This window comes from Montipora capricornis, chromosome 4, assembly GCF_036669925.1.
Source record: "Montipora capricornis isolate CH-2021 chromosome 4, ASM3666992v2, whole genome shotgun sequence".
Taxonomy (NCBI): domain Eukaryota; kingdom Metazoa; phylum Cnidaria; class Anthozoa; order Scleractinia; family Acroporidae; genus Montipora; species Montipora capricornis.
In genome coordinates, this window is record NC_090886.1 from 518,998 (window position 1) to 541,497 (window position 22,500).

General features: G+C 38.7%; 1 protein-coding gene and 1 long non-coding RNA gene across 2 annotated transcripts in view; one reads left to right on the forward strand and one right to left on the reverse strand.

Annotated features, from left to right (window-relative positions):
• LOC138045049 (uncharacterized) overlaps positions 1-674 on the forward strand; it is a 5,253-nt gene extending 4,579 nt beyond the window's left edge. Inside the window, exon 4 of the long non-coding RNA XR_011131530.1 lies at positions 1-674. This exon is cut by the window's left edge and continues 180 nt beyond it. This is a non-coding gene — a long non-coding RNA (uncharacterized lncRNA).
• Positions 675-3,636: 2,962 nt separating this feature from the next.
• LOC138045055 (THO complex subunit 5 homolog) overlaps positions 3,637-22,500 on the reverse strand; it is a 32,113-nt gene continuing 13,249 nt past the window's right edge. Inside the window, 17 exon segments of the mRNA XM_068891410.1 lie at positions 3,637-3,937; positions 4,376-4,470; positions 5,561-5,653; positions 5,976-6,085; positions 6,283-6,370; positions 7,109-7,212; positions 8,590-8,701; positions 10,369-10,465; positions 12,607-12,708; positions 13,081-13,147; positions 13,150-13,191; positions 13,879-13,981; positions 14,232-14,278; positions 16,223-16,433; positions 19,219-19,333; positions 19,607-19,677; positions 20,111-20,186. Coding sequence (XP_068747511.1) covers positions 3,874-3,937; positions 4,376-4,470; positions 5,561-5,653; positions 5,976-6,085; positions 6,283-6,370; positions 7,109-7,212; positions 8,590-8,701; positions 10,369-10,465; positions 12,607-12,708; positions 13,081-13,147; positions 13,150-13,191; positions 13,879-13,981; positions 14,232-14,278; positions 16,223-16,433; positions 19,219-19,333; positions 19,607-19,677; positions 20,111-20,186 — 1,597 coding nt within the window. The 3' untranslated portion in view covers positions 3,637-3,873.

The window sequence follows — 22,500 nt, forward strand, 5'->3', positions numbered from 1 at the left end:
AGAACCAGCATAAGCCTGTGAACAAGGAGAGGAGAGCCCTCCAGCGTCACAACTTGAACCAAGACACGAAATTGAAAAAAAAACAAAGAGCTGTATGGAGGAAACAGCCTCCCAAAGAACAACCTGGCAAAACCTAAGCACACACGAAACAACAACAACAACTTTTGTTGACCCCTTATACTTGAAAAAAAAATTAATGTACATGAAGTAAGAATTAAAGCTAAATGGGGTGTTGGCTTCCTAAAATAACTAGAAAGTTAACAAGGCCAAGAAACCAAACTACATAGAATAAATTACAACATAAGGGTCAGAATGATGCATACACACACACACACACACATTGAACTATAGATAACTATAAAAAGGACAAACAAAATTTACAAGCCATGGGGAGAAGGACAGATAAACTTGAATGAAATCCTGAATATAATAAACGAAAAATCAAATTTAAGGCAGCAAATAAATCACAGAATAAACTGGGAAGAAACTCATTATCCTAGGGAAAATAGAAACCAGAGTGAAATTAACATTGGCACAGCAATTCATTTTTTAGGGTTTTTTTTAATTTACTAAAAGGAGTTGACTTTATATCTTTTCCAAGAGAGTTCCATACCTTTGGTCCTTGAAAGCGAATATTAAATATTCCATAGTTTGTTCTAGCTCGAGGCAGGTAATAAGATTGATTTGCTGCACTTCGTGTATTGTAGTTATGAATATTAAGCACTGAATTGAAGAAGGTATCAAAGGTTCAGAAACGAACATTTTGGCAACCCAAGCCAAGACACTGGAAACGGAAGAGTCTATTCCCAAACTTCATCAACTTATTAGGGAACCAACCCGTATAACTTGTTCCTCTTCAACTTTAATTGACTTGATTTATACAAATTGTCCTGTAAAGGTGGTTTGTTTGGGAGTCTCTCATGTGGGTATAATTGATCACAGTCTTGTTTCTGTGTATCGCAAACTTGGCGTTGAACGATCTGGAAGGGGCCATAAAACTATAACATATAGGAAATTAAAAAACTAAAGACTAAGCGTGTTAGCCCCTCGAGGTGTCCGCGGGTGACACCACATTTAAAAAGATGCATGCATGAAAGAGACAAGTTGAAAAGAAAAGCAATAATTACAAACGACCTTAAGGACTCGGCAAATTTTAAGTTAAATTCGCAATCATGTCAACAAGATTAAATCGGCTAAAGGAACACATTACTGGAATGCTTTTCAGGATAGCAAGGGAAGTTCTCGAAGGACCTGGAAAACCATCAATGATCTTACATCTAGAAATTCCAACAATTTAACTGTAAAAGAAGTAAATCTTGATGGAAATTCCGTATGAGACTCACAACAAGTATCCAAAGCTTTTAATAATCATTTTGCTATTTATACTTTTCTCCGGTTAATTTTTTAATTCTTTGCCACATTATGGAAATGATATTGCCTGACATTTTGAAGTGGTAAAAAGTCAAGTTCGTTCAGACGGTTTTGCCAATATGTTTTCTAAATATATTCGATTAGCTCCGACAGATTTTAACAAATTTTGGGTATTTGATAGGAACTGTATGTGGTTAGAACTGAGCCAATTTTAAAAAAAATTTACCGAAGGGAACGCAGGAAAATTAGCAGGTAATTTTGCAGATTTGGTCACGCTGATGTCACAGCTTGCGCGCGGCCCTAAAACTCTCAGTGACGCTCTTGTTACAAGGATCGGTACCACAACGTTGTATCATGTATTAGCAATATTGTGTGGTAACAAATGAAACACGAACTATTGCTGAACAAGATACAGTCATTATTGTGACGTAATATGTCAACATGGCTAGTTGCTTATATCTCAAAAACGAACTCGGTGAGTCCCATTTTTATTTCAGAAAAGTAATCAGAAGGGCAAGATGAAACTTTCTGCAAAGTTTAAAAAAATACTGTTTTGTGGATTCAGAGCCACCTTAATTTTGTGATTTTATCAAGGCAGCTCTGAATCCCCTTGACAGAATTTTTTTAAACTTTGCCGAAAGTTTCATTGTAGCCTTCTAATCACTTTTCAGAAATAAAAAAGGGAGGTCACCAAGTTCGTTTTTGAGATATGAGCAACTAACTCCAAAATATAAAGTGTTTTTGCTGAGCTTTCCCATTTCCAAGGTAACTTATTACATCACAATAATATCACGTCTTGTTTTGAATAATCGGTGTTTCATATGGTACCATAACATTGCTGTTAAGTGGTACAGTGTTGTAGCATCGTTCGATCTAAACAGAGAGTCTTGAAAGTGTTGAAACCTTTCGAGCCTCCTTAAGAGCTTTAGAGCGCGCGAAAAATGTTTAACAGCTCTGTTTGCAGCTAAGAAGGCTTCAGCCACCCTGCGAGCTGAGCCTCCTTTTGTCATTTTCTTTACTGAGGAGGAGAAAAGGAGGCTCTGCCCGAGTTGCGTCAACTCTTTGAAGCCGCCGCAGCCCGAACTCCTGGACTAGTCAATCTTGTTTTCTCCCGTCAAACAGGTTTTCCCAGTGCGAGCGTCAATTTAGTGAAAAAACCGATGGTTATAACTGAGCCTGCTGTACCATGAAAAACCAAGATGGCGGCGAGATCTGGCATATTAGGCTTGGGTTCGAGACTGCATCCTGGCAACATGCAGCGCATACTCAATAAAGACCTTACTCGATTCATGTAGAGTCTTTCTCGAGAACGCCAAAATCGAGCAAGCAAAAGAAAGGCTCTGCTAGCAGGGTGGCTTCAGCCTGCGATTAAATCGAAAAACCAGTGCCTGGTCAGCGGTCAACTTAAAAAAATGATCTCGATGAGCCCGCGATATGGTCTCGTAAAATGTAAAGTAAAATACTGGTCAGCAGATGCCTTGTTTTGACAGGTGTCAATAGGCCATTTTTACAGTTGTTTGCTCAGCAACCTAGCCTATGAATGGCTGTGAAGCTGCCGGTGACCTTGTATTGAAACAGCCCCCACTGCTTTTATCATGTAAATCGTGTTGGAATTCTAATTAGCCAAGTGAGGCTATGATCCTCGCAGTTATGAACGCAATTTTTGCAATTGCGTAAAGAAGCCTGAAAAATTTAGGCTTCATGGCTCAGTTGGTTAGAGCGTCGCACCGGTAACGCGAGGTCACGGGTTCAAACCCCGTTGAATTCCTGAATTTTTCAGGCTTCTTTACGCAATTGCAAAAATTGCGTTCATAACTGCAAGGATCATAGCTTCACTTTATTTCATATCCGCAGTTCATATATGATCCATTTCATATACCATTTCATCGTTAACTCTAATTAGGTTTGTATCAAAACAGGGTCACGGGCAGCCTCGCTTCCATTCTCAGGCCAGGTAACTTAGCTACAACTGTAAAATGGTCTACTGACCAGAACATGGATGTCCAATATCTAGCAGGAGTGTCAGCTGAAGTATGGTCTCGATATTGTCAGGTGATACTGGTCACATTGGCATACATAGGCTCGATTGCCAGCCGCTGTTTCGGGAAATGAGCCAACGCTCACTCCCGAAATCACCCGAACTCGAGTGAGCGGAGGAAATCGAGCCTAGATGAAATCCATTTCAATTCGAAATCCAAATGTACGCGTAGAGATTTTAAGATCAAAATATACAGAGGCACCAACAGATGAAAGCAGGGAATGATCTACGGTAAGGGTTTTTTGCTTTATTTCATTTTAAACAAGATATTTATGTTACATTTTCCGGCCCCGGACGGGAACACACATTACTTGCATTTCTGGACATAAGTGGTGCAGACTCAGCTTTATGACTCAACGTGATAAAAAGAACAAAACTTTAATAAAAGACAATTCTACTCTCGTTGTTAAAGTGCATTGTGCTTGGTTGATTTTGGCGTGAATTTAAACAGGTCACGCTTCTTGCTATCTTTGAGTGAACAATCCTTGCCTTGAATCGTACTTCAGGGGTAAGCCTCGGTCCCGGCCCCTAAAAAATGAAAAAAAAAAGCTTGGAGACACTGTGCATTCCAATCTTGATGTTAGGGAAACTTAAAATCACGTGAACTAGTTCGAAACAAAGTAAATGTTTAGCACCGTGACAGTGACTCGGGCATACTCCGACAATGGGTCAAAAAAACTCGCCACTTGGGCGTCAATATTGACGACCGGTTTTCCTGGTCATGTCACCTTAGACGTAAAAAAGAGTTTTGTAAACAGTGTATTTACTATATTTCTACATTTGAAAAGTGAACGAAACGCTTGAAACAATCTGAGAAGCTGCTGCGCCGAAAACTCCTGTGACGCAACTTGTGTCTAACAGCAGGTCTTTGAATAGATGAAGACAGGCTTTCTTGCAGCTTCTTTACTTACTCATCTGTTTCTTGAGGGTACATTTCGACAGGGCGATACCTGAAACCGTACTTACTTTTTAAAACGAAGGAAGAACTTCTCCCTATCGAAAGATTCGGCGCCTTCCACGTCATTCAGGTTGCCGCATTCCAAATAAATATCGAAGCACATCTGTAACAATAATATCATGTTTAAAGTAGTATCCTAGCCTGCAAACGCAGACGCATTTCCGGCGGTCTTTTTCAGCCGGAAATACGTCTGCGTTCCCAGGCTAGTAGTATCCAGGCCTCGGTTGTTCAAAAGGTGGATAACGCTATCCACGGGATTAATCACTATCCAACGAATAAACACTACCAAAACCAATTGAGCTATCCACCCTTCAAACAACTGGGGCCAGGATGGTAAGATCTGGCTTCTCAAGATGTCTGAGCTACTACAGTATTTAAGTCCCTACTAGCATAGCTACTGAATAGTTTAGTTCGATATTCGTAAATCACCTATCTGCATGCCTGGCATGTCTGTTTGCAAGACTCTACGCGTATAAACTCAAAGTTCCGTTATCGCGCGCAAACTTCCACAAGAGTAACTCAAGTTATAATGGCGTGGTTTTGTGAGACAGTTTTCCTTCAGAACCAACACAGGCAGAGTCCCTGAACCAATCAAAAACACTGGTCAAAGATGTAATCTACGTTTAGAAATGTTAAAACACAATATTTATGAAAAGTGAGCAGCCTTTTAAATTTTAGATTTCGATAGACTTTGGGTACTTTGGTATCTTGCCAGGTCAAAACGTGAAAGAGACTACGATCGAGAAACGGTGGACAATAAACTAGGCGTAGAAAGTTGAAAAGCAATTAAATCTACTCTCGACAACTTGAACCTTCAAAACCCAAATCGGTTTTTCCTAGAATCAGCAGCAGCAGCAGTCGTGTCTTCTTTGTTTTTTCTCGTTACACAAAACTCATCAATCCACACGTTAACAGTCATTTCAAGTGTTGGAGTTATCTTTAGGTGTCGTTGTATCCAGCTTTCTTGAAAAGCTCACGATACGTTCACACTGACACCTTACTTGGTGCAGAGAGTCAAAAATGACATCGCATCCCCGCCTGGGGATGGGGTGAGAAGAGAAGTCTCGGGGTTGTACTCCGTCAACATGAAAACGATACTCCCAAGTTATGGAGGGAGGGACAAAGAAATGCAAAGGACTGGAACTGAGGTTCGGGAGTTCGTAAAAAAACACAGGAACAAGGCTGTCGCTTACCTGTAACCGGTGAAGCTGATTGGCGAGCAAATTTAGAGAAGAGTCCTCCTCTGTGAGCTCTGGATAAAAAACATTCACCTCTGCTTCAATCGCCTATACACGGAAGCAAAGGCATTGGTAAAGGTCCAATATGCAAAGACCATTTTCTTTTATTTCAGAAAGGAGAAAGGCAGCCTCGAGAGAGCTTCATCGTCGACGGTATCTTTTGAGTAAAAATGACTAAGTAACCAAATTCTAAATAACTCCCTCTTTCAACATAATTTCGAAGCCAATAAAATGAAGATACTGAATTGGAATTTAAATGCTCTTCCCCAATCCACCTCGAGTGTCTTTATTTTTGAAGAAAAAATGAAGATTATTGGCAAGCAAACTGGGAAATACGATTGTACTATTATTTTCTTTGCCGTGCAGATACCTCAGTGTAGCTGTCCCTTATGACCTTCTTCCCGCAACACACTTGAACTGAGAAAAATGGTGGCGTTGTCGGATGCTCTTGAGACAATACTACGGCCGCTAGGAGTTGAACTATCAAAAGAAGTCGAAAGGAAAAGATTCATACAGTAAAATGGCCGCGTAAAACTGGAAGACACTACAAATTACCCTTTCATAGTTAAAAGATTTCCATCATCTTGCCGCTGACGCACCTCTGCGCAAAAGTCACACAACGAATCGACAGTTCACCCATGGATGCAATCTTTTACCATAACCTTAAAAAATCTCACCTTTGCTTCTTTCAAAGACCGCTTGGTAAAACATGTCGTTTTCTTTGATGAGACCATCACCGACGAGACTCCGCAAGGTGGGTTGCTCCTGGGCAGGAAAGAAAAGTTATTTGGGTACTCTCTTTTATATGGTTATTCTCTATTTAACACGAAACCGGTGTCCACCGCTAGAAAACGAAAACTAAGAATCTGGATGAAACGGGAGATGGAGAACCAAACTTTAAAGCTGAGGTGTTGAGTGCAAGTGCCCAGATTTTCACCTCCTGTTAGAGGAAAGAGATGAAATTAGGCTCGAAAGCACGAAAGCGCTGCCGTCCTCCAGGCAAGTAATTAGCCAGTATCAAAAATACGATAATTCTCTTTGTTTGTCCGTCGAAAATTTTGCATAACTATTGTTTCCAGTTTCACTGAGTCCTAAGAGGAAATAAAAACAATGCTTATGCAAAATTTTCGACAAAGAGTATTATGGTATTTTTGATACTGGCTAATTAGGGACCTTAAGATCGGAGGACGAGGACGACTACGAGTATGAGTTTTCCTCTTTGTGCATGCGCACTTCAAACCTTAAGCGCATGCTCAGTACGGAAAACTCAAACTCGTAGTCGTCCTCAGATCTAAAGGTCCCTGATGTGAAGCGCGCGAGACCCAAATGCAGCTAAGGGTTGCGAAAACGCCACAGCCTAAACATTATTATTGTTACCGCCCCAAATAACGTATGTCTCGTTTATCCAAACTTGTTCATGTTCTAAGAAACAAACCCAAAGCACACACTTACTTGCGGCATGAAGTAAAATCTGTTCTAACGCGGAACTGTGTTGTGTCTTACCGTAAGTTCTTCCAACGTTGCTGGTCTCCAGGCCGTCAGTGTTGATGATATCTTGCTCGGAAACATCTGAAGGTAGTTCTTGTTTTGCGGGATGGTCAACCCCTCTAAATTGAGTTTAAAACATGCTACAGTCATTGTTGTCGTTTTCAGGGACCGTTCTTTTTCAGTTGGTGGGATTTCGGGGGGTGGGGGGGGAGAGATATGGAGAACGGGCGTACGAAAGAAAGCCTTCGAGGGGAGGCGGCTGAAAAAAAAAATGAAGGAAAGCGGGTTCAGGCGAAATATGAGATTTCAAAAGAGTCAGTAGATGTTTACAAACTGATGGAAAAGTCTCCTGTTTTATTCACGACAAAGTATATAACCAACGATTGGTTCTAGAGTGAGGATTAAACGACAAAACATCCTTTCTTTCAAATAGTTTAAAGCATCATGGACTCATAAGACAGCATTTGAAGAGTGGCAACAATTACAAAGTAAAGGCAATTTTCAGACATTTGCGAAGCAGATGAATCTTAAACTACCTGGTGAAAAGGAAGTAAGAGACAGCAATAAATCAACCTCATCTGACAGCAAATTAATGGTGAAAGCAGTGAAGGGGAAGCAAATAATGATGAGTATGAGTGGGATGCCACTGACTCCAAAGGAGATGACTCAAATAATGGCATGACTAAAATTATTGCCTTTGCTTTTTTTGAGAGGAAATTGGAGTAAAACAGTTGGGTTTCAATGGAAGCCAGCTACTGGTAGAGTACTCCAGCCTACTTCACCTCTCACCGCCCATTACTATCTTAAATAGTTTACCTAAATGGTAGAAATGCTGCCCAGGGGAAGGGAGATGTTCAATTAGCTACAAAAATAATACTCTTTGTTTGTCCCTCCAAACTTTTACATTAGCATGTTGAACCGCATAAATGAAGATTCCCGATTACCGATACATCCTTGATTGTGACGTTACGTTCCCATGTACCACGCCCTCGGCCGTTTTCTGCTCTACGTCATCAGTACCCAAGACTTACATGCGAGCATTTGGTGTGAAAACGTCATCATTGCCCATTTATTCCGTGCGCGCCTAGTTCTGGCAAATAATTCCTTGTCCAAGTAGACTAAATGAAAAGTCCACCTAAAACACTTCACACGATACATCACTAAATATAATTTGGCAAAACTACCCGTCGATACTAGTCACCCTACATTACCTAACGATGAATGACATTGGTTTTCGTTTTGTTAAACCATATTTACGGTACCTCAATAGTTCAAAGAGCCCAATTTTACATTTTGCTGCAGCTGGGGGTGGAAATATCCCTTTTACAGTACTTCAGCTGACATTTTTAAGTTTTTCGAAAAAATGCAACGAAATTGTTATGGAAGCTGATAAACATCTGGAATCAGAGATGCTTTGTCCCCCAGTCTCATCACATTTTCCTCTTTGCCTTCGCTCAGAATCTGAACTCCTTTAGAGTACCTACATTTATTCTTACCTAAGCAAGACAACTGGTGCTGGAGGGCAAGCCTAGATAAGATTCTTGTCCGTATGGCTTTGATTGTAGCCTCCATGTGAGATAAGCTGACTGATGATTTGGGAACAATTTCCTAACACAAGAAAGTCATGAAGAATGCGGTTTCGTCTGTCGTATAAACAGCGAAACCGCATCGATTTGAATACGGTCACTATTTTGGTGTAAAATATGCATTGGTCGATTCAAAATAGTGAATTAAGCACGTAGTGCAGCGCTCGCTTACACCATCACGACTTGGATTTTCTGGCGAAAACGGTTCCGTGTAAACACTTGCAAACCGCATCTTCGAAGTCATGAAACCGTGTTCGTGTAAACACTGCCTTAACATGATTTAGTATCACCCAACTAGTGGAATAATGCAAATCCTGCATTTTGAATGGCTACGCTACTAGAGGACTATTAGTAATAGTCCTCGAGTACCGCAAAGCGTGACGCTTTTTTTCGTTTTATTCCCAAATAAATATTTCATCAATTTGCATTTGCTAACTTCATTATTGCCTTTTCTGTCCGACTATTTGGGTGATATACTAAAACAATTAGACCCTTCGCCCCTTCGCCCAAGGCCCTTGCGGGCTACGGGTCTAATTGTTAAATATAGTATGACGCTATACAAAAAATAGCAGCGCGATAATTTCATTCTTCCGCGGACACCTCCATTTCCGTTACCGAGACCTCAAGGCATCGAGAATCCAAAGGGGAAAAAGATTCACCCAACGAATAATTTCTTATATTAGAGCCAACGCACAGGTGAATTTAAAGCCCAAGGAATGAAAGCAATCAACGGCTAAAAGTAAGAACAACAGACATGCTGTAAGAGGAGGAGCATTAAAGTTAACCACTGTTATCATTATTTGTCAATCGCTACACAATAATATTGAACTTTGTAATAACGGCAGTGAGAGAAAACAATGCCTTTTTTGTTTAAACTGAGAATCCTCAATATCTTTTATAACCTTTGACATGGAAGGATCTTTTGTGTAGAGCATAAATAAGGGGTGACCATTTTTGATGATAAATGAATTGCAATGAAAACTAACACAAACAATTATTCGTTTTACAGCCCGTCCTTTGTGTTCCAGGCAACTCTCATTCTTTTCCACGTCTCTTTTAACAAAATACACCAATTTACTAATTAGTTTTTAAAAATATTTTTAAAATCAATTTACCTCCTTCCTGTATAACTCCCGGGTTAGGGTCAACTACTTGATCATTAAGAATAAAAATCAGCCACTCACTCATCATTTTCTATATACATTTCAATGTGTCATTTTTAGGTACATGTAAATAGTTTTTGCCTTGCTTGAGTCTTGAGCATTCAGTTTAGGGATGCTTTCCATTTGAAAGAACTCACCGGCCAGACCGGGCATTTGGAAGGACTAAAAACTTCTTCAAATTAACAAACTTTGAGGATGATACATACTACACCAGAAGAATGAGAGGGATTATCGTGCAAGTGTTCCTTCAAATATTATTGTTACAATTTATGAGACCCAGTTCTGGTTTCACAAACTCAATAATGAGTGAGTCATCGAAATGTCATTGTAATCGATTATTGCTGACTTTTACTCTCAATTGTTTATCTAACAGCTCTGTAATTACAATATTTGATCCTTCCTTTGACAACCCTTTTAGCATGCCATAGTATACCAGAATTCTGGAATATTTCCAAATCTCGATGACAATGATAGTAGTCTGTGGAAAAAATGTGAAAGCAAGCATGAAAACATGAACGTTTCTTACATGCAGTTCCTCAGACAAGAAGTCCAGTCCACTGATTCTCTGAACCCACATGTACGGCCTTCCCAGTAGAGCAACAAACTCTGAGAAACTGCTAATTCTGAAAAAAAAAATTAAAAAAATTAAAACAAGGTAAAAACTGCTAATATAAGTCTGCATTAGCCACAAAGGTCAGCAATCAGGATATCAAATTATGCAAACTTATTAAAATTAGGTTAGACAGATAATCAACAGTGGTAAATAATCCTTAAGGATCTACAATCTATAGCCAGATGATTCGCCGATTCCTGAATGAGATCCTTTTCAAGTACAGGTAAAAACAGACAGCTTGGTGATCCCCACATGGCCCCAGAGATGGGACCAACGAAGTGAAACCCAGTGTCAGTGTTACGAAGAAACTAACAGTACCAGTACAGCAACAGGACCTGACTACAGTACTTGTGGAAGGAATGCAGTTACCCTACTCTCAGGCAGCATGAACCAGCTATTCAGTGTCAAAGATCATCACAAACTCTTTTATTTTTTGTAATTTTTATTCTTGTAAAGTTACAGTGGAACCCTGTTAATACGACCACTGTTAAGCAATGGAAAATTGGTTGTATTAACAGGGCAGGGTGCAATTATTGTGCAACTAAATGAATGCTGTACCAGTCCTTTAATTCTGCTATAAATCAACCTTTCTTTCACAGTTTACAACCGTATAACCTTAGTTCATTGTAACTGAACGAAACCCGAGAAACGAGAAAAAAAAGTTACACAACACTGATGTCTTACAGTTTCTTGAAAGGCGATGGCTTTTAGTGAAACACAGCAGAATACAGTATATCAAAGAGACGTTTTCTATATTGTAGCTTACAGCAATTTACACATAAAACTACAAGTTAGAAAGTTCAAATGGTTCTGAAGTAACCTTTGATTGGCTTTGCCTTTGCTTAAGCCAATCACTTTGCACAAAAGCAATAACTTTCGCCAGGTCATTTGCAGTATTCATATTGTCCTAGTGGTCTGAAGCCTGCCAGTTGTGGATAGATATGGTTTATCAATTAAACATGCTAACCACAAACACCTTTGCTTAAAAACAATAAATAAAATTATAACACATTATTGTTTCTCAGATGGTGTCTGTAATATTCAGCAACCTCACCAGGCATTTCAGTTAAGTGGTAATTTTATAAAGAAAATAACGACTGGGGACTCCAAAATGTGGTTGTCAGTTGTAATTAACGAAGTGGTTGGATTAATGAGGTTTCCAGATAAGAAAACAATTGAACTTTTGTTCGGGCAACAAAAAAGTGGTTGTAATAAAGGGGTGGTCATATTAACAAGCAAGTTGTAAGACAGGGTTCCACTGAACAGAAATAAAGGCTTGCATAGCTGGCAGTTCTTTTTGAAGCGCAGGAGATTTCAAGCACCGCAAGAAGGCTGGGGCAGGGAAAAGGAAGAACCGCCTGCAAGGATTGACCACCTTTTCGATTTCCATCCCCTCATTTGCATATTTGACAACTGTGTCAGCTTTTGGAGATTCAACCAATGAGAGAGGAGGCGGTAAAACGAATCTTACGGCCTACACCAAACAAAATAATCTGCTGATGTAGGCGACGAACACCAGTAATCTCAAATGTGAGAGAGGCCTTTCCTTCTCAGTTGAAAACGGAAAATGTTATTAATAGTTGCAGATTGGCTTTTATCAGCTCAAGATTCATATGGGTAATTCCAGAGGACTTCATCCATTTCCATGCAAAACCTATTGATCCTATTCAAGATATCAAAGTGCGGAGTATGTCAAAATGTGACTTTGGCAGAACGTTTGGCCAAGATTTGTCTGAAAATAGCATGATCAGACATATTTTCTGATTGTGTATGTCATGCCTGTGGGAAGAAAGTTCTAAATGTATTTGAAATTTAGGTAAAAGAAACAAGAAACAAGATGATTTAATCAGATAGAATATTATCACATGTCTTCTCCTTGCAAATCTATCGAGAAATGTGCCGGAACCAAAAAAATCACTATTATTTGTGAAGCCTCAAGCGCCCCGAATGAAATTTTGGAATTCTTGCATCAGCATCCGAATGCTGGTTAAAATTTTGACTTCTCACCGCCAGTTAGGCAGGCTACAGATGTAACAATAATATTATTGTTTCAAGTCCCTGACCTGTCAGTGTCAACAGGAAGAGCGATGCACACAGATTTATCCCCTGCAGGTTTGGCGTGTCTGACACAATCAGATAATGTTTACTTACCCAACTTTAGCAAGCTGATAAAGACTGGAAGGGTTGGGTGCCTTTTCCCCATCATCATCAGGAAACAGACAAGTTAACAGTGAATAAGCAGAGAGAAGAGTGCTGACAAAAATACAACAGGACAGCTTACATGTAGTGAGCTTGCAAATTAATGACATTTGTCACAATGCTGTTTTGAAACTTTATCTGGCCCATGCACATGCCTGACAATGCTTCTAACAGTATCACTTAAAAGGTGACAACCTTACATGTAGCGATTTCAGGTTGTCCCACAAGGAAGATAATGTCAAGTGTATTTTGCTATCCTTTTTATGCTTTCACCCTTTTGTACCCAAAAATAAGACACCATTTTTCACTAGGCACAATATTTTTGGCTTTGATTCAACTAATGTAACATGAACAATATAAAGTGATAATTATTACTTTATAATTGGTTAGTTGAGCAGTCAAAGGACAATGTGTCAAAGAAATTACCTGTTTGCTAGGACAGAACCTGAAGCAATTTCATTCAAAGACAAAGAAGGAGATACCACTACAGTGTTAAAAATGGCAAAAAGGAAAACAGAAGATGTACAGTTGCTTTGTCTGCAAAAGAAAAGAACAAGGACAATCTTGCAACCTATCACTTTATCACTAAAGTAACTGTTATTCCTTAGAGCACAAGTGAGAGCATCCCTTGAACAATATTTAAAGAAGTTATCACTGGCAAAATCAAACACTAAGTAAAAAGTATCACTTTGCAGCAGAAACAGTGGAGAAAGAGAGGCCCTCCGATTACAATGATACTGTATCATACTATTACATGTAAATGTATGCAATGGAAAGTGTTAGATACTGGTACAATACACAAAACACAGTTACAAAAGAGTGGAAACCTCTTTATTTTCTTCAACACATGAATGTCCTTGGCTTTCTTTTAATGACATAAGTGCCCATGACTTTTAATTGAAACAAAAGCAAATATCACTGGTTTTTCTCCCTCAGAATGCTAACACAGACACAATAACGTTAAGAAAAATACAGTGCTCATTGCTCCATTCAAAACACCTATCTGATGTGTTTGCAATCTCCCACCCAGGAGCTTCTTTCTTGTAGCCTTGGAATGCTTTAAGTGCCACTGTCAATGAAAGCAGGTCATCCTGAATAAAGATTTGCTCCATTGACAAGGTGAAACACTAACAAGCACAGTTATAAAAAATACTTCAGAGCCAAGTCTTTAAAAGGTGGTTAATGTTACACATATGTGTAATTTAGTAACAATGCACATCAAACCTTTACAGTGAACTTGAAGTTGGATTTGTAGAGGATGCCTCTTAAGCAACGTCTTCTTTTTCTCTTCCAAACGAGCTTCTTCCTTTTTTCTCCTGTGTTTTGACTTGAGATAACACAAAAGTTTGCTATCACTGAATGCAGATGATCTTTTACCCCTATTATAATTTATGTAAAAATTCAAAGGGGAAATAACACTATTTGCAGAACCTAAACACTGTCAAAAAAATCCTATGATTTACTAGTTTATGCATGTACAGTATCCCTTATATGGTAAAGCACAATGCTGACCATTTAACCTGTCAACTGCAGTCTACTGTAAGATGACATTTTTAATAAAAATCATCCTGGGTTACCCTTTTATGCCCATCACTTGTTTCTTGATCTGAATCACTTTCCACTTCTGAAAACAAACATTTAAAAAACACATGAAAATTTTGAAAATCCCAGCAAGAAAACAAAGCACACCGTTTGGCAGAGAGTCTTTAAATTGCAACCAAACTAGGTCATTTTGTTTCAACCTAGGCCAACGTGTTTCAACCAAGCCAAGGTTAGTTTGGGGCAGGTACAAACAGAGGTCAGAGGTCATTGTTTTACCAATACAGAAAAAAACCCACCCTAACTGTTTACAAATGCTAGCATTAGGCCTACAAGCTTTTGTTTAGGCCTAATTAGACTTAAGGATAGCTTTAATGAATGTTTAGGATACTATCTGTATTGGTAAAACAATGACCTGTGTTTTGTACCCACCTCAAATTGACCTAGGTTGAAACAACTTGGTCTAGGTCGAAACCAGTTGACCTAGATTGAAACAAAATGACCTGCAACGTATATATACTGGAAAAGTGTATGCTAGAAACACTTAGTCTAGCAGTCAATTCAAACAACAATCGATCCGACACCATATAACAAAAAGAGTTTTTCCACAAAAATAATACAGTAATTAAGTGTTTCTTACATGCGTTAATTTATTACTGAGTTGCCAGTATGACAAACCAGTCGGAAAATGGGTGTCACTTCTCTGTTTTTTTCCCGTGTCAAGAAAATGGAAACTTGGCTCTCCCCTTCTAAGTATTGATTTTGTTCCTAGAGTATCCTTCGCATATCTTCGGTTGGTTTCAGACAGTAAATGCATAGATGTTATAAGGTGGACACAGTACAAACAATGGTGACGATGCCAATGTAACGCAAATGGTGTTTTATTGGATCTTTAAACAAAATATACCATTTGGGAGCTCAGTAATGGAACGTCAATTCGATAAATAACACAAGCTGTGAAAATGAATATCTGAAATCTTAAAAGCAACGAATAGTGGGCTTCAACAACAATTGCATCTTTTGCCACCGGATGTCAATATTTTGCTAAATCAAATGGCAAAGTCTCTGATAACTTTTTCTATTCTGGGTTTAACAAACTCAGAGAAAGAATTAAACACCTTGAACGCATCTGTCTTTACTGTTGTCTGGCTATTTATATTCATTTTGTGCTTAACTTTGCACATTCTTTAGGTAAAAAAATTATTGGAGATCAAGAATTATTTGAAAGAATGCTTGTTGTCTATTTTGTGCTTTCTTATTCAAGGAAAGGTTCTTCAGAAAAGGGTTTGATCCCGAAATTTATTTTGTTGCATATGCTAATTAATTTTGACATAATTCAGTTTCTTGTTTTCACACACACAATGAAATAGGAAGGGTTTTTTTCCTCTAATAGCAAATGTTGTTTGTTTCCATACATTTTTCGCTGGAAAAGGTTTCTGTGAGATTGTCCTTTGTGAATTTATCATGTTGCGTAATATTCCACCTTAACAAATTTGCATACATGGGTTGAAATGTGATGCGTGAGGATTTTTTATAAAGATGACAGGAATGTTTTCTTTCTGTCAAATGACTGATAGGTAGCCAAGTTTTTAATTAATGACCTGCAACATATATATACTGGAAAAGTGTATGCTAGAAACACTAGCAGTCAATTCAAACAACAATCGATCCAACACCATTAATAATTATGCGCATACCTATGCCATTGTGAAACACTTAGCATGCCGTGCCAGCGCATGCATGCCTGTGCAATCACATTTTCCCCTGTTTTCCCATGGAAGGTCACACATATGAGATAAGGATAAACTAAGCTATAATAAAGGGTATGTAACGAAGTGACAGGAAGATAAAAGCTTTATTTATAAACTAATCCACTTGCTTTAGAAATTTTCCTTGCGACCTTAGCAATATGTGGTTTCCATGTGAGGTTATCACCAAAAACATTGTTTTCTTTACTCGTTTGATAACGCAATAACTTATTTCTAATTCAAGATCAAGATTTTGCCATTTCTCTGTGTTAAAGACAAACCTCGTGCAGCAGTTTTGGATTCCATAGCAGCTTTAGCAACATCCAAATCACCCAAAATATTGACCTCCAAATTAGGATCACAGGCCTCATTGTATGCTGATGCTTGCATGTACAGGATGTATAAAGGAAGTGAAAGATAACGTGCAGTTTCATGCTGCATACGTTGAACATCCAATGGCATATTCATGTACTCTTGGACAGGTTGAGTGGCCTGTGAAAAGCAATCGCTACACTTTTTCTGATTGCAGAGATCCAAAATAAAGTTTAGAGTACAGTTTTTTTTTCTAACCCTAACCCTAATGTATTATATAAATTTCAAAATGCTGTGTACTTTGACCTTAAACAGACTGTTATTGAAAAGTAAAGAGAAACTTGACATTCACCCTTTGCACAAAATTGTTGAAAACATTGGACAAACAGCAAAGGAACAATGCAAAGTAAAACTTTCAAACAAAAGATCACAAGTCACATATTAATTATGTAGACAAGTCCACTAGTCTAACTAGGCTAAATTTCATTGGCACTGTTTTCACAGTGGACTAAATAGTTATATATTGTAAAAGAGGGGGTTATTGGTCATGGCGATGGTTGTGTTAGCAGCCTCTCAAAGTGACAATGACTGTTTCATGAAGAGTTCAAGCTTAAATCAAGTTCCTCCAGGTCATTCTACATATATACTTTGCTCTCTGCTCCCAAGTATCTACTGAAATGTTCTTCCACTTCAGGTTTTTTTTCTCAATGTCTTTTAATCTTAGCCAGGACTCTCCTTGTTTCCTCTTTCCGTCACATAACTGGGAATACAACAGCTGCCTGGGAAGCCTGGCAAAGTCAATCCTTTCTACATGGCTGAGCCAACCCACTGACAGGTTCATCTGAATTAAAATGTTGCCCATAGGTGGAAGGCCAGCCTTCTCTAAAATCACTTTGTTTGTGATTCTGTCTTTCCAAAATATGTTAATTATCTTAAAAAGATGACGCATCATGTAGGCGTGTAGTCTCTGCACGGAACCTGATACTTACTTAATCCTCTTCATGCATTTCCGCACATAAGGCCTTTACCAGGGAACGCCATTGTTGCTTGTCCTTCGCTAGTTTTACCACCTCCCCAGCTCCACCCTTTCTCCTTCATCTCCCCTTCAACTGATCGTCATTATGTCTCCTTGGATCTTCCTCGCTTTCTTTTTCCATCTGGAGTTCAAAGCATAGCCACCAGCAGGATGGCTATCAAGGGCATTCTACAAAACAATACGCCCAATCCATCTCCACCTGCATTGTTTTACTTCAAGGGAAACATGTCGTACACAGGTCTTCCTTCGTAGTTCATAGCTCCAGATCTTGTTTTGCCAGTAGATCCCCAATATCCTTCTAAGGCAATTATTTTGAAAGACTTCTAGCTTAACTGAACCTGATGGTAACATTTTAGTTCTTCCACAGTCTTTTCTGAAGTTTCTCCTTGGCAGCGCTAGCCTTACCCATTCTCAGAGTGATTTCTTGATTGAGTCTTGCAGATTCTGAGATTGCACTGCCTAGAGAGGTGAAAGTCTTGCACATTGTGAGCGGTTGGTTCTCCACATTGATTGGTGTCGGCGCATCAACAGTCAGGTACACCGTATGTAGGCGGTTGGTAGAGACACTCCGTCTTTTCTATGTTGACCTCAAGACTTAACTGTGACACAGCTTCAGGCAATTTGTAATCTAGGACTTGCATATCTGTAGCACTGCGTGACACAAGAGCACTGTCGTCTGCAAACAACAATTCTTTGTTGACTATCAGGCAAATCTTGGTTCTAGTTTTCAATTCTGACACATTAAACAGGTTGGCTTCCCTCCTAGGTTGGATGTATACTCCTTCCAGGGAGTCTTTGAAGGCCACTTCCATCATCGCCGCCAGGTACATGTAGATAGAGAAAAGTGTGGTCACCCACACGCAAACTTGCTTCATGCCATTGATGACTTGAAGCCCTTTGGAAATGGTGTTGCACATGGTGACACTGGCCTGCATACCATCTCATTTTGGTAACCTTCTGTACAAAGGAGGAGTGATGACCATTAGAACCAAGAACAGATGATAAAAGTTTCCTTTTCCTCAAATACTGCTGATGGTTTGGTGATGAGATGCTTGGTCAAAATGTAAAGACACATAACAATACCATGCTTTAGTTATCGAGGGTGGCCTGAATCATTCGCTTAGCACTGATCAGTGCGTGTCAGTTTTCCATAGAAACTGGACAGGTGGTAATTATGTAAGACACCCCTCTTGTTCTCTGGAGACTGATGTGTTGACAAAGGTGATCTTTTTATCCTTCTCCAGGGTGAAGACAATGGCAGGTTGCCGCCAACAGGAAGCAGACATTATTACTACAATTCAAGATGGTCAAGGTGTCATCAAAATAACATTTCCAGATATTAGGCTTGTAGGTTGTAGATTTGATTTATTGCTTGTTCTTCAAGTACCTCCATGCAGAGCTGAGCAATAACCATGGAGACTGTGCTTCCCATGGCTTCACCATTTTGTCACTTACTGTATACACGTAAAATGATTTGTTTTATGGGAAGTAGGTAGATCTTAATACAAAGTCTAAGAAGTCCGCAATGTGAGCAGGTGTTAAGCATCGTGTGGTCAGTAAAGCATGGGTCACTCTATAGCTTTCATCCGGCAGCTTCTGCAGTAATTTTACGGGAATGACAATGTTGGCATGAACTGCACGTTGAAAAACACCATGATCTTGCGACCCTGTATCTTCTCATTGCTCATGGTGGAAGTGAAAAGGGCTGAGTTGTCCACAGTGAAGTCCAAGTTACAAGTAAGGGCGATAAGTTCTCCATTCTGGTGTATTGTGAGCCATCTTTTTTTTAATTCGTACTATCTGACAATCTTCACTGAGCACTTACAACCACTTTAGCCCTTGGCCTCACCATTGTGCAATTCAATGTACAGTATATACATGTACATAATATACTGTTACCATGATCACATTAAATAGTAGAGCTTTTACCTTCAAAATATTTTCAAGTCTTGGCTGCAAACTATCCAAAAATTCCTTCTTGGTGTGGATTTCTTTTACAAGTGTTCCCTTCTTCTTTAGAAATTGTTCTTTTTGTAATGCCAATCTGAAGATAATGGAACAAAAACTGCATAGTTGGAGGAAGGAATGTGCATTTTCTTGTGGGAAATGGATTGCTCAAGTTTCTTTAAATGAAAATATACATTATAATGGATAAAATACTTCTCCAAACAAATTAATTAGCACTTAATTTTCTTCATTATACACTGTCCTTTTCAGTTTGAGTTGCCATATATACTTCCTGCTTTTCACCTGAGTATTCCACTTTTCATTGTCTGATTTCCCAATTTCCTGAGTTTTCCTCTACTTAAATACTTACGTTTTTCTCTGTTCTAATTCCCATTCAAGTCTTGCCAACATCAGCTGATGAGTGTCACCTCTTGTAAGATCCTTCAAAGGGAATACTATATATTTTAATATTTAACTACATTATCAAATTCAGTGTATAATGATTTAATCAGATGTATTTCTAAATACAGTACTTATCTATCCATTCATTTTTACAATATAAGTACACTCTTTTCTGTCTTTTCATGCAACAGATTTAGAAATAAGAGGAAAAACCATTCTTAATAACTTTTGAGGGTGAGACACTGCAGCTAAATTTTGTATTGTAAATGGCATTCTGCTATGGAATGACAAATCCCAAATTTAATCATAAAGATAACAACACTGGGGAAAAAGAGACCTTTCACATTTGACATTTGACTTTTTGTCTTTTACATGACAAATTTTGTATGAAGAATTTGACTATACTAGGCTGTATAAAAGGTTATGTAGTAATGTCTTTTGCACATGTGTTGAATAAAATAATATCACTTACAGGCTTGGATATTTCTTTGGGTGCATCTCGAAAAAACTCGTCCTCTGAAACAAGCTCAATCTCTTCATCTTTTGACCTTTGTAAAACAATGAAAGTTCACTTAAATCAGGATGCAAACATAGTGCCTAATTACCATTATCAATACCATTGTTATTAGAGCAAGTTCAATTGAGTGTTGTAAAACCAAACCAAAGTAATTACTTTGGCCAATAAAAAAGAACGGAGACAATCCAGTAAACCAATCAAAACTCGAAGTAATTACAAGTAGCCGACACACAGCATGGGAAATTCTCTTCTGATTGGTTGAAAAGTGGCACCAGAACTTTGAACCAATCACTGAGTGAAGTAATGCAAAACCAAAGCAATTTGCTAATATTATTACTTTCGACACTCAATTGAAAACCACTCCATTATTATTATCGGACGTAACGCGAAAAGGGTAACAAAATTATTGAATATTTGTATTCACCATATATGGTATTAGATTCCTACAAATTCCTACAGATTCCTAAGCATTCCTGCAATGATGTCATATTTTTGCTGCAAGGATAAGCATGTCGTTACTAAGGCAATTTTCCAAACAATGGCAGAGAGAAAGGAAAGTTTGTCTTTGGTTGACAAATGTTTCTGAAGTGCGGTTTAGAGGTGAATTGGAAAAATGATCAAACTAACCTAAACAATTTAAGCAATATTGTCTTTAAATAGACACCTGAAAAATTCAGGTGACTTTCTAACGGCCCAGGATTCAAACCCATGACCTCTGTGATGCCAGTGCAGTGCTCTTATCAACTGACAATTCGTACAAGTGCATAGATTCCTGCAAATTCCTACAAGCGCCATAATCGTTTATTATTATTGTTGTTTGAGATTTTCACACAGACCAACAAAGGCAAGTGTAGGGGTTTCAAAGCATGACATTGATTTCCAGCAACAGAGTACCCTACTGCATAGGCCACTGCTGATTACATGTACAGTACAGGTCGAAGATATGCGGCCCAAAATGCACATGTAAAACGCGCCTGCATGTCAAACAGGCACGCGTCTGCATCTTTGACACGCGCATGAAATACGCACATAAAGCAAAGCTCATTAGTATGTATGAGTTAGCCCATTGTCGACCTATTGTGGATATATCATTGTTAGTTTTAATAGCTTTTTATTGTATAAATGTATATGGCAATGGCTATTCAGCTGAACATCGTTTGGCAAACCCAGCACAGTGTTTGTTTCAGTTCAGAGGTAAACATGTGGAAATAAGTAGCGGGGTATTCTTGATTAAAAAAAAAAAACTTAACAATTCGCTCGTGCAATATTTATGTCGGGCGCGTGAAAATGTTAACACTTTCCCGTTTTCAGCACGTTCTTAGGCCTTGTGGAACCAGTGATGAAAATTCAAAACTTCTTGTTGCGAAATCGTCAGAAGAATCGATTGTCATCCGCGAGATACAATCCGCTCGCAAAAACTCGTCTTGTCAGGCGCGTCAAAATGAATTTCATTTCAAATAAGAGGTTAAACAACAGAACATTTTCCCGTTTCAAGCGCTTTCCTACGCCTTAAAGAGCCAGAGATATGAAAATTCAAAACTTCTTCCCGCGAAATAGTCAATAATGAGGTGTCGCTTGTCTTTATTGACATAACATACTGTACATATAATTCGCTCGCAAAAACTAATATTGTCTGTTGCGTCAGAATGAATTCAAATTCCAATAAGAGCTTACACAAGGGCACAAGGGAACATTTTCCCGTTTGAAGCGTTTTCCTACGCCTCAAAGAACCTGAGGTATGAAAATTCAGAACTTCTTGTCGCAATATCGTCAGACTAGAATCGGTTATCTCACATGGCGCGTCGCTTGTCTTTATTGACATACAGTAACATACATACAATTCGCTCGCAGATAAATTTCATTCGTTAAGAGGTAAAACAAACAGAATATTTTCCCATTTCAAGCACTTTCTTACGTTTTATGGAACCAGAGATACGAAAATTTAAAAATTCCTGTTCAGAAATCGACCATCACACATGACATTTGTATTTCTTATCAAAACTTATAAATAAGCTCACAACAACGTTTGCAAAAACCTCTTATGTCTGGCTCGTCAAGATAGAGTTCATTTCTAAAACGAAACACTTCTCGTCTCAAGCACTTTCTTACCTCTTACAGAATCAGAGATCACGTCACAAAATCGCGAAAACAACAAATTGACGTGTCGCGTGTCTTGTTAAATTAAAACATTATACCGGTAACTCAAGTTCACTCGCAAGCACTGTTTACGTCTGGCGCATCCAAATAAAAATTTCATTACAAATTAAAACTCCAACAACAACATGTTTTCCCATTCTAGGGTTAGGGTTAGGGTTAGAGTCTTTCTCTGTCAGCGGAGACGTCCT